At 39.6% G+C, this 17,428-nt stretch overlaps 1 protein-coding gene across 1 annotated transcript in view; it reads right to left on the bottom strand.

Moving 5' to 3' along the window:
* VIPR2 (vasoactive intestinal peptide receptor 2) overlaps positions 1–3,160 on the bottom strand; it is a gene marked incomplete at its 3' end in the record, with an annotated part of 45,189 nt that extends 42,029 nt beyond the window's left edge. Inside the window, exons 1-2 of the mRNA XM_079538709.1 lie at positions 2,993–3,160; positions 836–938 (exon numbers count right to left, since the gene is read on the bottom strand). Of these exons, the coding sequence (XP_079394835.1) occupies positions 836–938; positions 2,993–3,046 (157 nt within the window). The 5' untranslated portion in view covers positions 3,047–3,160. The remainder of the gene's footprint in view (positions 1–835; positions 939–2,992) is intronic.
* Between the last annotated feature and the right edge of the window lie 14,268 nt (positions 3,161–17,428).

The raw sequence follows: 17,428 nt of genomic DNA, 5'->3' as shown, positions 1-17,428 counted from the left end.
TTACCAGAAGAGCATTGGGCATGTAATGCATGCAAATAAAGCATTCCAAGAAGAACTTCACCCTGCTCACGTGTTCTGGCATACTGTTTACAAAAGATAACTAATTATAAAACACTTATACTTTTGCTAGTTTAAAAAACAAAACAAGCAAACAAAAGCAACACAGAAATTCAATACTGACTTCCAACTTTCCTATAAAGCTCAAATTTTTAACAAAGTTCTGCCTTTCAAATAAAATGCAAACATAAAAAAAATACATAAAAGATAAATTCTTCCTTTCAATTTCAAATTACCATTGGGTATATTTGCAAAGAAAGTAAAAGCACTACAGTAACATAGGATATTAATTTTCTGAATGTCACACTATTGTCCAATTTTTCCTTTGCATGACTGTGGTCTTCTTGGGGTGAATGTTATCTTTTGCCTACATCATCTTCTGCCTGCTAAACCCAGTGATTCTACCACTAGTATTTTACTTTTAACAAGTTCCAGAGAGAGACTTTTGTACCAAGGCTTTTAGCTTTTCCTCAGTTCTCAGTTCCTTGTTCTTCCCTGTCACCACCAGCACGCAGCTCCTCTGCCCGTGCAACATAGCACGAGCATACACTTTCTCTCATCTAGCATCACACCCAGTGCATGCCCAGCCTGGCACAATTCTCACCATATGCTAACTCCAGTTGCAATTTGAAGGCTAAAGCTGCATGTGATCCAGAATACATAGAAATTATATGCACAATACAGAGAAATGTGGCAACCGTAACTGAGCGAGCAAAAAAGGTAAAGAGAAAAATGTGATACTCCAGTTTTCTCTACATTATAGTTCATCTTTTCTTACCTTTGTAGTCCACTGGTTTTGCATGCTTTAAAAGTTCCATGCATTTTGTTTCCTCCTTGTGAATCTCCAGCTGAAATCTGCATTCTGGATGGACACCAATCACCTGTGTCAAATTAACAAAGAAGCCAGGGTCTTGAAACACAAATCAAAATGCTTTATGAAGGGTGCAACTACTGATAGTGAAAACCACAACCTGAACTGATGCTATTTTTACCAAGTATGTGCTGGGCATTTTACACACACAGTCAGTGCCCATTTTGGCTTCTCACATAAGGACTTCTCAGAACAAAATATTGAAGTAATGCACCAGAGCATTTAATGATTCTCCATGTAGCATTCCAAAGCCAATTGTCATTTACACAAAAATACTTAACTATCTAGTGAATTCACTAATGCTGTTGCTTCCCTTTTTCCAGAGAAGCAATTGGTTAAACTGAAGCAGGAAAATAACACATTTGCTGCTTCCTCCCCTCCCCCCCATCTTTCTTTAAGCATATGCTCTTCTATTAAGTCAGGAAGCTGAAAGTTTTAATATGAGTGACAGAACATGAAAACTGGTCAGCCTGTATTATCTTTGACATGGTAAATTTTGATTTTCTTCTTCCTTTTTCCACCATGTATACTTTATCTCTGAAGGTCTCAGAGCATGATTGTTTGATTCAAGCAAGTGCTACACAGGAAAAAAAGCCTTCCTTTTAAAATCCTATTTTTAAAATTGTATTCTCTTCATTCACTTATGGCTCTGGCTCTGCTTATTTATGTTGATGGGAAGAGACAGGGATGGAGATGGGAGACAGAAAAAAGGCACCGGAAACTGTGCTGATATCAGTTGGATTCTCAGAGATCATAATGAAATAAAACATTGGTACGTGTACTTCAGTCATCCAGTAGAAAGAAAAGACACATATCCCCACAGTAAAAGCGAGGTATCTTTCCTCCTTTTTCTAGGAGACAATAGCAGAGTCTGGTAATAGCCTATGGTTCATCACACACAACTTTTCATAATGGCAATAATTAATTAATATGTGATTGTAGATCCAAGAACCTTGGAGCCAGAGTTAGGACTGAGAACCTGTTGTCCTACCTCCTGGTAGCCAGGTGCACAGCTATTTAGAATGCAGTGTGGTGGCCATAAGCACAGCAGGGGCTGCTATAAAACTCATGTGAATGTCTCTTCTCCTCCAAACTAATCATTTCACATCAGAGTCTTACCTCCTTTTATCATATTATGACTATTTTTATTCTACACTTTCAAGTAGATTTCTTCTAGGGAGTCCAGATTCTTAAATTAGGATTTCCAGCAGTTATCACAGGAAGTTCAGAGTTAAACTGAAGATATCACTTTGCTATGTACTGTCTGCTCTCCAAATAGCTCCTATTTCTAATGAAGCCTTGAGTAAACGTAGTGACTTATCTAGATTTTCCTTTCACGTAACAGATTTTGGAAAGAAAAAGAAAATGCTTTCCCGATTGCAAACATTCAGTAGATCTCTTACGCATCAAAAAGTGTTATGATTAGCAAGTCTGAGGAGGGTGAGTTCCACTGCACAGAAACGTTAAATAGTTGAAGAGCAAATCAAATCAGCTACTGAGATGAAGAAAACTTGCAAATCTTCGACCTCCGGCACTTGTGGAGTAAGTGCAGGCTTCCCGCTATCGGTGATCTATAGTGAAGATTACTTTGAGAACATCAATTTGGTTGCACTTGAAGGCAATGCAACATCACTTTTCAAACACAGAACGTGTGCCAAACCGTACAGCTGCCCCAGCACACAGCCCTCCAGACGTACCTCTCCAGGCTGAGGAGATGGGGAGCTCCAGCCTGACAGCGCCCTGTTACATCCAGGACCCCAGAAGGAATGCCGAGGGCACTCGTTCAGGGCCGGTCACCTAAGTGTATCGCCCTGCTTTCCCAACAGCAGGTTGTTTGTAAGCAGGGATTAGACGGATCAATGCTTAAAAACGCAGATATGAACAGAAGGCACCTTAAAGGTTTTCATACTCGGGCTGATTTTTACAGCAGCGCCCGAGAAACACCTCGGTCCCGGCGGGGCAGAGCAGCGCCTTCGGCTCCGTCCGCGGCGCCCGCACTCCCTCTCACGAGGCGCTCTCCCGCACCTGCTCTGCTCCGCTCCGCCTGAGCGCCCGCCGACTTACCCGCCGCAGGTTCCAGCTGAGGGAGAGGAGGAGGAGGATCGGCAGGTTCCTCATGCCAGCCGAGTGCCGGCGGGCCGCGCTGCCCCGCGCCGCTCCGCGGGCCCCCTCGGAAGGCGGCGAGCAGCAGCCGGGTCCCGCCGCCGCACCATAGGGCCCGAGGGGCGCCCGGCCGAGCCCCTGCCCCTCGGGCGGCCGCCGCCCTGCGGCTGTAGGCGGCTCCCGCGCCTGCCCCCGCCGGCCGCCCGCTCCGGCTGGCAGCTCCCGGCCCGACTGTGCGCTGCCCGCAGCCTCGCTGCGTTCAGCTCCTCCTCTGCACTCCGGCTCGCTTTCCTCCCGCTTACTCCTCAACCCCTCTCCTCCGCTTTTCTCCTCCTCCCTCTTCTCGCCGCTCCCGCTCCCTCCCAGAAGTGCGAGCCGCTGCCCTTCGACGGGACGTCCCCCCGGCGCCCTTCAGGTGCTCCCTGGGGCTCCTGGCAGCGTTCCCGCTCTCTGCCAGCCTCCTGCTGCCAGAGGAGCCCTTCTGCTCGTAGAGAGCAGCCCTCGTGGCTGTCCCAGGCGCACGGAGTGCCGGCAGCGGGCACAGGTAAAAGCACGAACCCACGAACGGGTGTAGGATGTGCCAAGAGACGGGGCAGGGCAGCCTTATCGCCTCCCAAGACATGTAGAATATTTATTTCAGTGAGATTCCTGTGAGCCCATGCATGCTGCCACAGAAAAACAGAGTTCACGAGCTGGCTTTGGGATGAGAATGAGAATAAATTAGGTTTCTTTTTCTGCTGTCTTTATATGTGCTGTAATTTTAGTGGTATATATTAAAAGGGACTGAGCGTGCTAAGTAAGACTCCTGCACAGTCTTAGGCCACCCAAAATAATCAGCTATAAGCAGAACCAAGGACACTTCTGAGACAAAGCTGAAGAGAGCATTCGTATTTTTAAAATCCATTTGCAAAAATGTTAATAACAAAGATCTGATTATCACCTCTGTGATACCATTAAGAAGAAACACTACGTGCTGTACTGAGCAGAGTTATGACCTGCGTGCTGAGAGTAGAGGGAAATATTAATGTAGAAATAAAGACTTTTCGTAGGATGGCGTATCAGCAAGCAGTGGAAGTATTTTCACTGTAAAAGAAAATTGTACCTCCTTTGGATTGAATTTGATCTGTACATGACAGGTGAACTGAAATGTCAGATTGTATCCACTCCAAAAACAGCTGCTGTGGAGGGGAACCTTCCTGTGCCCATACCTCTCAGCCTCTGGGGCAGACCCACAGGTCAAACATCTTGGAAATGAGGAACTGCACATTGCAAGGGCTGGGAACTAGATGATCTTTGAGGTCTCCTTCAACCCAACCCATTCTGTGATTGTGTGATTCCCGAGACTAGTCTGAGGTTCCTCTTTGGTCTCCTGGTTGTTGACACCTGCTAACTAGGACTGTTCTTTCTTCAGAGCCATCAGGGATTCCAAAATAACAATCTCAATACCTTTTCCCCTCTATTACAGAATTTGATGTCTTACTGTTATTTCTAGTCTTTGGAAAATCCTTACTTCTTTAGAAGTTACTGCACTTCGTAATGAATGACTCCCTGCTAAGAAAATAGTCATTAAATACAGTTTCTGAGTGAAATTTCAAAATCTCAGGGCTCTTCAGATACTTCAGCAGTAAACTGGACAGCAGACCCTTATGTAGAGGAGCTGTCTTGCAGACTGTCCATCAGCAGAACTGCCTCAGCAGCTGATACAAGAGATGCCAGACACTGAAACCCAGCGTTCAGTTCTTTCAGCAAATGATTCATTAGTCTGCTGCAGCTGAGATTCCTGGGAAAACCAATTAACAAATTAGTGTTAACATTTTGTGTAGAAACATTCTTGGAAATTGTCATTGTTATTCCTTTTGTGGAATGACAGAAATTTGTATTTTGGGTATAAGGCAACACACATGTTGTGGAATTAGCAAAGAAGTTTTGAAACTTGTGTCTGTTCTATCAGAAGATTGTCCAGAGTCAGATTTTTGTGATATTTTGTTTTCAAAGAGTCAACATTTTGAGACAAAAATTAAAATTATCAGATATTTCCCAGACATTGCTTCTGTCACTATTCCCAATGACTCTTTGACATGAAAGAGACAACAGATGAAAGAGAGATGCATCAAATACTAATGTTTTCATTTAGATATAGCTAAGTATTTTCGTTTTCCTTTTTTTGTCCAAAGAGAACAAAAAGTATTCACAGATGAAGTCTGGAAAATGTAATTCAAGTTATTTTTGCTTAAACATAGCACAGTTCAGTGCGCTGTTACAGCAGCTGTAGAGGAAAAAATGAAACAAAAAAATAACTAAAACAGCTGTATGTATGGAGATATACAGAAATTAGACTGATACTCTTAGGCAACCAAGAGTGGATAGTGTTAGGAAGGAAGCAAAAAAGCATATAAACATAAGCAGACTTGTCATTTCCAGGAATGTCCTGGTAAATTTGTAGGAAAGATTAGAGAGATTTCATGGAGGTGCCCTCTTGGCACAGACTGAGCTGACATGCAGGAAGAGGATGAAGTCCAAGAAAGAGAGAGAAATTCCTCCTCTTCTCAAAGGAGATGGTGAAAAAGTTTGGTTGAATTGGATACTGCTTTGAATCAGCAGTGTCTGGTGTATAGAATGGGCAATAACATGATTATGGGAATTTAGCAACAGATAATGGTCCCATCGATTAATGTCAATGTAGATAATGGTCCCATCCATTAATGTCAATGTCCTGTGAGCTCTCTGTTCCCATAACACTTAGAAAAGACAAAAAGTTTTCTTGCATTCCAGATGTTGAAAGAGTCTGCCTACAAAGAAAGATTTGTAGTAGTTACTGTACCAATAACAAGTACTTTCTGTTCTGTACTGTCGCTTCAGAGACCTCTGTTACGTGCTGTAGGCAATCAGTAGCTGGTCAGATTTTTGCAAGCACACGGAGAAGCTGACAGCTTTCCATACTGAAGTGATTACATTGATCCCCTTTTTGCTGAAGCCTTATTTATGTTGTTTGTGGAGTTCAGGATGTTTTGAAAATGTCTATATACAAATCATGCTCTTGTCTTTGCTGTCACTGCTTGAAAGTTTTTCTTTTCTTCAACCATCTAAAAAACATTGTTTACAGAATTCATACCATACATTTGCCCCAAATACCCAAACAGTATAAAGAAACTTAGGATTTTCCTCAAAATGCATACAAGCTGTCTTGGACCACGTGACTCTTTCAGGACTGGTGACCTTAAGCTATTGTATGTTTTTCTAGTCATACTTTCTAGAACTCAGAGGGATCTTTGTCTTACTATACAACACAGTCAAAGTGCAAAAGGGGTGCTCTTCACACTAAGTCTTTGTGAGATGTTCTTAAATGCCCCACGGTGCACTGTTCTGTCGTCTTGTATTTCATTAGGCCTTGTTTTCTGCAGTGCAGATGTGTAAGGGAAGATTTCATTAGCAATGGAAGTGGTATTTAGAGAGGGTTTCCATGAAAAAGGAAAAATTTGCTTGTGCCTTTCAGGTACTAGTGGTAGGAGCTTTTATTTTGTGGAAAATGAAAAAAAAAATCACATCAGTATTTTTTTCTGAACTGTTAAAACGTGGTATTATTGAGCCTGTTTCAATTAACCGATTGAAGCACAATAGATAAACTGCCTTTTCTTTGTATGGACTTCCGTGCCTGAGTGGAGCCAACCATTTGTGTCATGCTCATGCTTGTGGGAACTGACAACCTTGTCCAGGCTTCAAGAGGCTGGTGGCCCTGTGAAGAGCATCATATTGTTGCTACTGTGCAACAGGTGACCATCTGTACCAAATGCAGTAGTTGCTGTCAGAGGTGAATATAATATGCAGATTCTCTGAATAAACAAAAGGAGCTTTAGTCGTTTCTAATCTGCCTCTCTCATCAGATGTTCACATTCGAAAAGTCCTCCTAACTATTTTGAACTTTTGCAGTCATTGGTGGTCACTCTCTACATCACTTCTTGAACCCAGTGCTTGTTTCATAAACAAAGCAGTGCTATGCAGAAGGGAAAGTTTTCTTAGGAAAGGCTGTACTTAAGCATCATCAGGAGTGCCCTGCTGTCTCTAGACATGAATAGTAGTTCATACTATAGCTTCAGGCTGTAGCTGAGATCGTGTCTGTTAGTGGTAATGCTTGAACTGCTCCATGAACTGCTTTTTGTTTGTTTGTTTTCATACTGGCCTGCAAAATGGCAGTTTACCAATAACAGCATAACAGATATATTCAAACAGTACACTCACATAAGCAACAAAACAATGACATGAAGAAGTCTTCAAAGTCTCCAGAAAGATCTGTCTATAATTTGCAAGTAGCTTGGCTACTAAAAAAAATATGTTTGTACAGCTTAGAAATACAAAGAAGTTATTTAAATATAAAAAGGGGGAAAAAAGGAAGACTTCATTTTGCTGTGTTGATTTCAGGACTCACTTCAAATTGGTTTGCATAAGGAGGTGTCTGTAACAATGAAGTCTTCAGTCTGAATGTAGCACAGGGATGCTGTTTGTGGAAGACTTAGTGTGTAGTCTATAATAGACTTAGTGTAAATTATGCAATTTCATACTCTCTCCCTAAAATCTGTATGACTCTCAAGTCTTCTTTGATTTCAAAAATGACTCTTCAGTGCAAGAAAACTTTTCAGTTTTTGTGCCCAGGGGATTCTATTTTTCCTATTTCCATTGTAAGCAGATTCTTTTATTAATATCTATTGAACATGCTAAATTAATGGGCATTCTGTTATATTAACATGGCTAGAGGGAGTAGAATCTGGTATTTAAATTGTAAAAATTAAATGTAAAATAAATAATTTGGGCAGAGGACATTCTGGAAAATACTTGGCTAATACCGTGTCACATATGATTTACTACAAAGTTCTAGGTTTGATTGGTGATTTATGAGTTTTCCTGAACATAAAAAAATATTTTCATTTCAGAAAATTAGAAGTAATTTTTATTCTACTGCAACAAGGGACAAATTGTCCCAGTTGGTTTAGAGTTGTTGCAATGGTTACTTATTATTACTTCTTTTTTTTTTTTTTTTTTTTTTTAAAGAGGGATACAATTTAAAGTAAATGATCAACTTTGCACAGAACTCTAAAGCCAAACCCAACAAAACTCAAAAACTATAGAAAAACTGAATTGACTGACTAGCAGACATGTCTTTAGGAAAGTAAAGAAGAGCATTAGGGAATGCAAATGAAAAATAGAATCTGATAGTTTACTAAAACATTCCATCTAAACAAAGAAAATGCATCAAACTTATTCTAGATAGCTGTTAGTAAAGCATTTGATACAGTGTCATAGAAATTGCTAGTTAAACGTGAAATGCTGGAGCTTAATGAGAGGGAAAAAAAAGCTATTTGGCTAACATAGGATTAAACTGATCTGACAAATAGTGTAGATATGTAAATAGGTGGATAAAAGGAAATAACAGTGCAGTTCTTTGGTGGTCAAACTGAGGTCCTACTTTATTAATTTCAATAATATTTTAAATTTTTGACAAAAAAAATCATCTTGTGATTCAGGATGTCAGGATCTGGATATCTTACGAAACCTGGAAATGAATTATGACAAAAAAGCTGAAAATTTAAGAGAGCAAAATGGAAGGTCATGCTAGAGAACAGTGAATAAGTTTTTCAACCATAAGCCAAAGGATAATAGCAGGAACTCCAGTGTGTACAAGTCAGTGTTTGACAAATATGAGTATTGATGTGAAATGGCTGTGATAAATAAGTGTGATCTTAGGACATACAGGAGAGATGCTTACTGTAGAATTAGAAGTGTAATAAGGCTGGGTGACACACAAGGGACTGGTCAGATCTCATCCAGAGTGTTGTGTATAATATTAGCAATCCACAGTAAAGAAAGATGAACAGGTGCAGAGCAAAGAAATGAAGACTTAAGGATTTTAGGGTACGTTTGGTTCAGTAACTTGCTAAAATACAAATCTGAGGTAAAATATGTTACCAGGGAAGGAGCTAAAGGAAATTTGTCAGAATGACTGAATTAGTCATTGACTCTATCTACAATTTGAAGTGAGCATAAATGTAGTGACTGATATCCAGGTAACTGTTCAGGACATCCATTTTAACAGTGACAGCAAATAAATTGTATTGCAGGGTAGAATTTAACCAGGCAGTGAAAAGGATTTGGGTGCATCAACAAAGCAGACAAAGTTTTTCTACGAGTCTTTTCCAAGTCCCTGTGCTATTCTGTGGTAAGTAGTCCAAGCCTTTCCATCAAAATTTCCATCAAAACTGATTGTAGAGAATATTTAGTTACATTAAGTTAGAGATACAGGTTGTATTTATTATGAGTATGCAGGTTGTATTCATTATGAGTATTTGTATCTTTAGGATAGAATATTTTTTACACTGTGTGGGGTTTTTTTTTTTTTTTTTTTTGTTTGTTTTTTTTTTTTTGTTTGTTTTTTTTTGCTTGTTTCCTTTTAAATACTTCAGAAGGAAGACAGAAGCTCAGCATACTTCAGGAATTTAGGATACTCTGTGTAAAAACTTCAAATAACCACCAGCCTAGTTGTTGTATTAAAAGCAAGAATTTTAGAAAGAAGAGATATGAGATGTCAATATCTTTATCAAGATAAACTTGGTTTCTATTGCTTAACTCAAGTCTACCCAGGAGACACGAAAGGGGAAATTTCATCTTGAGCATAATCAAACTTCTAAACAATCTAAAATTTTTATCTCCAACAGAAAAAATCAATATAAGTGGTAAGAGTAGCCTAATTATCCAGCATAGTATGATTTGAATGACACTCTAATCAGAGATGAATTACTGATGGTTGTATGAGGAATTTTCCCACATAGGAGAAAGAAAGAAATGCATGTTGGCAAATCAAACCCCTCCAGGAATGTTTCACAGACAAAATCAATACCACCCACTTTTTTGCCCAAGTTAAATAGTAAACATCTGAAAAGCAGGGGGAAGCAGGGCAGTTGTGACACAGGCTGCCAGTGTTAGTGGGTGAGGAAATAGAAGCGTTCAGGTAAGCAGGGATATGTCTGTAAAATGAAATATTAGGAGCAGATGTGTACTCTGTTCTTTTCTGCAGTTTACATGCCTTTGTCCATTCAGGATCCAGAATCACAGAATCACAGAATGACCAGGGTTGGAAGGGGCCTCAAGGATCATGCATCTCCAACCCCCCTGCCACATGCAGGGCCACCAACCTCCACATTTAGTATTAGACCAGGCTGCCCAGGGCCCCATCCAGCCTGGTCTTGAACACCTCCAGGGACGGGGCAGCCACAGCCTCTCTGGGCAGCTGTTCCAGCACCTCACCACTCTCTCTGTAAAGAGTTTACCCCTGACATTCAACCTAAATCTCCCCTCCCTCAACTTCAAACCATTTCCCCTTGTCCTGCAGTTATCAACCCTTTCAAAGAGTTGATTCCCCTCCTCTTTGTAAGCTCCCTGTAGGTACTGAAAGGCTGCAACAAGGTCACCCCGCAGCCTTCTTTTCTCCAGGCTGAACAAGCCCAGCTCCCTCAGCCTGTCTTCGTAGGGGAGCTGCTCCAGCCCCCTGATCATCTTTGTGGCCCTCTTCTGGACCTCTCCAACAGCTCCCTGTCTTTTTTTGTGCTGGGGGCTCCACACTTGGATACAGTACTCCAGATGGGGCCTCACAAGAGCAGAGTAGAGGGGGACAATCACCTCCCTGTCCCTGCTGGCCACCCCTCTTCTGATAGAGCCCAGGATACCATTTGCTTTTCAAGCTGCAAGAGCACACTTCTGGCTCATGTTAAGCTTTTCATAAGCTTTGTGAATAACAAAGGCCTACTTGGGCAGAATTCATTTCTAAAAAAAACTTGATAAACAAAAAAAAAACAGTAGGGTAGGAAGAACGAGTATGAACCTTGTGGCATAGTAGTGCCAGGTTTGCTGAGGACATTATTTCCACATATTCTTTAGTCTGACCAGGTTCAAGGCCGTTCCTGTGACTGAGCAGGAGTGGGACTGAATGATGGTTGAGATTGTGCTGTTCTCTGTCCCTCAGTCATGGTGACAGACAAGCCTCTTTCCTGTTTGCTGTGACTCTCTAGAGGTGTTGAGTATCCTTGGGTTGAGGAGCTGCAGTGGATAATGAGAATTATGGCTCAGACTGGAGTCATTGGGCTCTCAGAAGAAAACAATTCTTGTCCCGTTCCCCTTAGCCCTGCATTTGCAGCCCAGCCCTGTTCTCCTTGAGATCAGTGGCAACGGTCCCTGGGCTTCAACTGGGAGCACAATCAAGCATTTGGCTGTGGAACCATGTAAATACTGCCCAAACCTTAAAGTTCTATAAATCACACTGCTCTTTTTAGGTGAGCACATAGCTGACTTGGTTATGATCGAGACAGAAATGATGGCACAAGTCATCTCCTTTTCTACAGCTCCTTTATGACAGCTATAATGTGGGACACCTTATATGTTGTGGAAAGACAAGCACTAACTAACTAACTAAATATGCCTGCAATTAAATAACAGACCAATCTCCAGAACTGAAACGCTAGTTCAATTTTTCCCTAGTCAGAATGCTATTTTCAGTTAGAAACTTAGAAATTAATCCTAAGAGATGCCATTTCCCTGCTTTAATATATGTTTTTTAATGGAATTGTGCAGAATGATTAGTGAGAGGCAAATGTCAAAATACCAGACAGAAACTGACTCACTGGTCTTAGGACTTAATATTAGGGTCAGGCTATGGAAGTACAATGCAGAGTCTTTATTGCCTTGCACCTTATGTAGTGATTTACATTGGAACAAAATGACTGGAGTGGACGTAATGAGCTATTTTTCTAAATTTGATAGTATTTAGCATATTTCTTACACAGTTGTTAGAATGACATGGCACAAGGCAATTGAAACAAGACAAGAACCAAAACTAAAGGAACAAGTTCAGAATGTCCTAGACAATGATTATGAAAAATGGGGATATACTATTTTTTAAAATTATTTTATATAAGGTTAGGATATGATGATGAAGAACATACACAATGTTCCCTTCCTAGTCATTCTACATTTGTCCTCTTTGTTTTCTTTTAAATGCATTTGCATATACTACATGGCAACAAACCTTTAATGTTGATATATTTTCTTGTAAAACAAATTTCATCCCTCCATCCCAGAGCTTTGATCACATGGACTTCCTCAAAGTAAATGAGCTTCAAATTACATTATACTTAAACTAACTGCATCTACTCACTAAAAGTATTTCAATGCACAGCAACAGAAGATGACATGAAAGGTTGATCAAATGAGAGGTAGATCAAATGCTAACATCAGCTTTCACGCAGTGCTGAACTTATGTGTAGATGTTATTACTGTTACTGAAACAGCCCCCAGCTCAAATCCTACAAGTCTTTGGTGCAGTTCTGTCCCTTAAATGCTATTCATCACCCACTGCCTCTGATTTGCATTTTGGTTGTAATATGATGATGAATTACAGGGCTCAGATTCGAAGTATCATCAACTCATGCGTGAGAGCATGAGTTTACTGTTGTCTCCTGACCTTCTGCAATTCTGTCTATCCACTCAGGACACTAGATAGCACGTAGCAGTCATTTCAGTCTTATTTTCTCAGCAGCTTTTTAAGATCATTAACCAACTCCCACTTGCCAAGCCATAATGCTAACCTACCAGGGGATATCTGAATTTCAAATACCTGGATTTTGAAAAAAAAATAAATCTGGATTTCAAAATACATAGTAGCTATGATTTTAACTACAGCAGTCACAGCCACTACTTCATTTTGAATGTATTTCTCATAGAGGTCACTTACCTAACTGAATTGGAAATGAAGAGCTTTTCTGTTGTTTCTGAAAAAAAAATTAAAAAAAAAAAAGTGTTTCTGAAAATGAATAGTATGTTCTGCTTTTTTTGTAGCTACTCTAGATGTGAAAGGCTTGCCATTCTGCCAAGGTCTGAGTGCATTGATTATGTTAATGCTGTTGGGAAAAAAGATGCAGACATGACGCTGCAGAAAGGATGCATAAGGGAATAATCAAATTCAAGGAGTATGCACAAAGTTGGAGAAGAAGGTGATTGGTCATGAAATGATAAGATGCAACATATGTTCATGGAATTGTAAAAGTACAGACAGATTTTTCGGATGATCTTCAACAATGTGTTTCTGTGGAATGTGATGTCCTTGAGCCTTATGGGTTAAAGGATCTGTAATTACTTTAGGAACGTCCTAGATATTGGTGTATTTGAATTGTGATAGGAGCTACATAAACAAAAAGAATCTGGGGAGTTTAATAGAAAACACAGAGAAGCTTCTAAAGAAAGAACCAAGCCCAAATGAGGAAAACCAGAAAGATCATAAAATTCTGTGGAATGCACATGAACAAGCAGAGTAGGACCAGAGATGAACTTCCAAATGGTAACAATACTACTAATAAAACCTTTTTCAAACATTTCAGAAGCAGCAAGCCTGCCAGAGCCTCAGCACAACAAATAGAGGATCAAGATACATCAACATTTTAAAAAAGATAACCCATAGGAAAAAAAAACAACAAACCAACAGGTTTTTTACAGCTGTGATCTCAATGGAGGAGTCTGGAGAGCTCCCCGTGGCAGATCCTTCCTTCCTTGTGAGCAGTGCTTCAGTAAAATCAAGATTTTGGTAGAAGATATGTAACGAAACCACTCCCAGAGGATTCTAAAGGAATTCTGAAGTGAAAGAACTGAGCTGCTAACTACAGTGTTTATTTTCTCATGTAAAAATTATTTGGTAGAGAAGACTGGCAGTAAGTTAATATGGCACAAATTTTTAAACAGTGTTCCAGGAGAGTCTTGTAGGTAGCATAAAGATGAATACTAAACAATTGCTGGTACTCTGTCTCAAAAAAAGACATGGGGACATGAAATCACACTATCAAGCTAAAGAGAAGAAATACTTTATTACACGCAATGCAAGGATGACACATAGACCTTTCCAAAGGATGTCAGAGTTGATAAAATTTTGTAATTATTAAATATTTTTAAACATAATGGGAGAAAATTCTATAGTGAGTGTAACTGCTGAATCACATCCTGAACCTCTGGTTGACCACCTGCAGCAATCAATGAGGCAGCCCTGGGAGCACAGGTGGAAACAATTCTCCTGTGCTAGAGGAAGGGATGGAGACTGGCTCCACCTCTCCTAGGCTCCATTTAATAGCTGACTATCACTATGGATGGATCTCTTTTGGAGATTGCTCCTCTTACAGTCTTCTCAGTGGGCCCAGGACAAGGGTAAGCTTTCCATCCATCCATCCATCCATCCATTCTTCTTTACTGCAATAACCTGTTTTGCCTGACTTTCTTCTGTATTTCTTAATTATATCATGTATATTATTCATTGATTATACAGTGAGTTAAGTGTAAATATGTTATTGCTGGTTTAGAAAACAGAAATCACTGGGTTCTGAGGAAATAATTATGAAAGACCAACTATATTTATTCCTGTTCTTATACTTTTCTGTACTTACTTGCTATTTGCAACTGTCCAACACAAGATGTCAGAATGGCTTGGAAGTACTTGTGGTGTTATTTATGTTCCAGCAGTTTCCATAATTAAATGTATCTTTACATAATTAAATATATCTTTAGTGTCTTCATTGCTTCATCTGCAAGTATTTAATAGAAAGAAGGCAAAGAAAGCAATGCTCCTTCTCCAGAATCCTCCTTGATAACCTGCAGCAGTGCAGGATCTGGGGAGATAAGAGGCAAATACATGAGGGTAGGTTCTTCTCAGTGACGTATAGCAAGAAGACAAGGAGTAATGGCCTAAAATTTGAACATAAGAAACTCTGTACAAACACGAGGAAGAACTTCCTTTTCGTAAGGGTGGCAGAGCACTGGAGCAGGCTGCCCAGAGAGGTTGTGGAGTTTGTTTTGGTTTTTTTTTTTATATATATATATATGGAGATATTCCAGACTCATCTGGATGTCTACCTGTGTGACCTATTGTAGGGTACCTGCTTCGGCAGGGAGGTTGGACTCAATGTTCTCTTAAGGTTCCTTCCAACCCTTGTGATTCTGTGATTAACAGTGATGCCCTGGGTATGAACAAGTGAGGGAATTAATTGCTGGATCTTTGTCTTCTGCAACTCTACCACAGCTTGTAAGAAGGAACTGAAAACAGATAAAGAAACAAGAGAAGGGCAGGTAGAGGGGAATGTTACTTTTTGGTTAACTTAATTTTTCTCATTTAAGTTTTAATTTCAGTTTGCATATGCTTTATATGCCAATGTTAGTAAACATCTTGCTTACTAGTTTAAAGTGCACATTCATTTTTTTGCTGATGGTCAAGATTATTCATAACTTTTTATGAGATTGTTTTCCATTTTAAGTTGTGTAACAATGTTTAGGTGTCCACTTAATTGAAAGTTGTGATCATATTGGCCTCAAATATTTTATTAAAATGCGGAAGCAGAAACTACAATATGTATTAGTCAGGCCATGTTCCCAAACTAGTGAGCACTGAAAGGTCTATTTAAATTGATATTTTATTTAGCAAATAAATTGATTCTTACACCACCTATTTCATAGATTAATCAGGTACAGTACACTCATTAAGTCTAGGGATCTCACCATCCTTGATGTTTAATATAATGTTTCACAAAAGAAGCACCACAGACTTGTAACATATCAGTATTCATGATAATTCACTACTTCCAAAACAAAATTTGCGTTAGAGTTCATTTACTGTCTGCAGCATGGCTCACCTCTATCAGGCAGAAGAGAAAAATCTCCCGAGATGCTCTTTATTAGTTCTCAACAGCGAAGATATGATATTTTTTTCTGCTGTGTTGTGTCCTCTTAAGCGAAACAAACAGAAGGAATTTACTTTTAACACAGCCCCATATGTAAGTGGAAATCTGCAGGATCGTGGAACAGAAAGCAAAAGAGTAGAAAGGAGAAAAAGTGAAATATCTCTTTGATGGAAAACTGATACACCGCTTCTCAAATGAACAGAGGGAATTTCTCAAGTAAGAAGAGAGTGATGCTCTGAGGTGTAATGCTACAGGCAGAAGCTCATTGGGTTTCCACCCAAGTCCAGTGTGGAGCATTTCCAGGAGAAGCAACTTCGACAGGTACTGCTAGAATGGAAATATACAGGTTTATATAAATGTATCCATAAGGATTGTCACCTGCAAGGGAGCTATCCTCAATGAATGTCATCAGTTATTTGGCAGAGTCTGTGAATGTCATCCTTAGAGAGCTTGTCCTTGCTTTATGAATAAGCGGGAGGTAACTGGCTTAGTAACCCCAAATTAGTTATTTGGGAACATGTAGTTTTCTATGATGATTAATAAGTGACATGAGTAACACCCACGAACCAATTGCTTCCATATTGGTATGGGAACTTGGGCTACTTCTTCACAGATCTTAACACTGCACAGAAGTTTAAGCTGGTTTACCTAATACAGAAATGCAGGGTATGGATTGTTTTAGGAAAGTAGGTGCACACATCTTTGAATCTTATGTGGCAAATATGAATAAGTGCTATTCCTATACAAGAACACTGTATGTCAGGGCTTTCTTAAGATATGTAGTAAGATGGTATATAATGGTTGTTTTTTTTTTTAATCTTTATTATGGCAGTATGGCTGAGTTTGATTTAATTTTTTCTAAAGACTATCCAGGTGTCTCCCATAGGTTTGTTTGTATTTTTTTAAATTAAGAACAACCTAGCAGAGCTTACTTTAAATAATATTGAATGACTAAAATTTTGATGGCTTTTAAATTTTTTAAAATTTAATTTTAAAATGACTTTTAATAAGGAAGAGTCCTATAAGTCCCATCCACAATTGCTGAACAACTGGTGAACAAAAGAGAAAACATACTCCTGAAATTTCTGGGGTCAGTTGTAGTACTTGCTGGCTGCACCAGTGAAAAGAGTGGGTGTATTGCCAGCTCCTCATGTTCATGTTCTTGGAACGTTGTGATTTGCATAAGCTTTTGACAGTGTTTTTCTAGGCACACAAGGTAAACTTGCTAGGTCAGCTTTCTCGTGGCACCTTCCAAAATGAGTCTGCAGTATTTCATGTGTACTTCTTTTTGTTTCTTTACTTCATTGCATATATACAGGCATACGAGTGAATAAACTTAAAATATCCTCCACTGCCCACCCTGGCTTTTGAAAGATCCTCCTCCACTTCCTTCCATAGAATGCATAAACATATAAAAACAATGTGAATTAAAACTACAAAATTAAAAAGATGGTATTGACTGGTTGCAATACTGTCAACACAATATTAAGTTGCTTTCAGTTTCACATCAGCTGATCTCCAAATAGTCACAAAAATTGTTTACATGGTTCCAATTCATAGCGTTGCCTTGACATTTTCCTTTTAGGAAAAGCTAATATCTGTGTGTGTATTTCTTCATAATATTTTTCATTTCCTGACCATGGAC

Source organism: Tetrao urogallus (genome assembly GCF_951394365.1).
Source record: "Tetrao urogallus genome assembly, chromosome: 7".
NCBI classification, from domain to species: domain Eukaryota; kingdom Metazoa; phylum Chordata; class Aves; order Galliformes; family Phasianidae; genus Tetrao; species Tetrao urogallus.
This window is presented reverse-complemented; position numbering and strand designations above follow the sequence as displayed.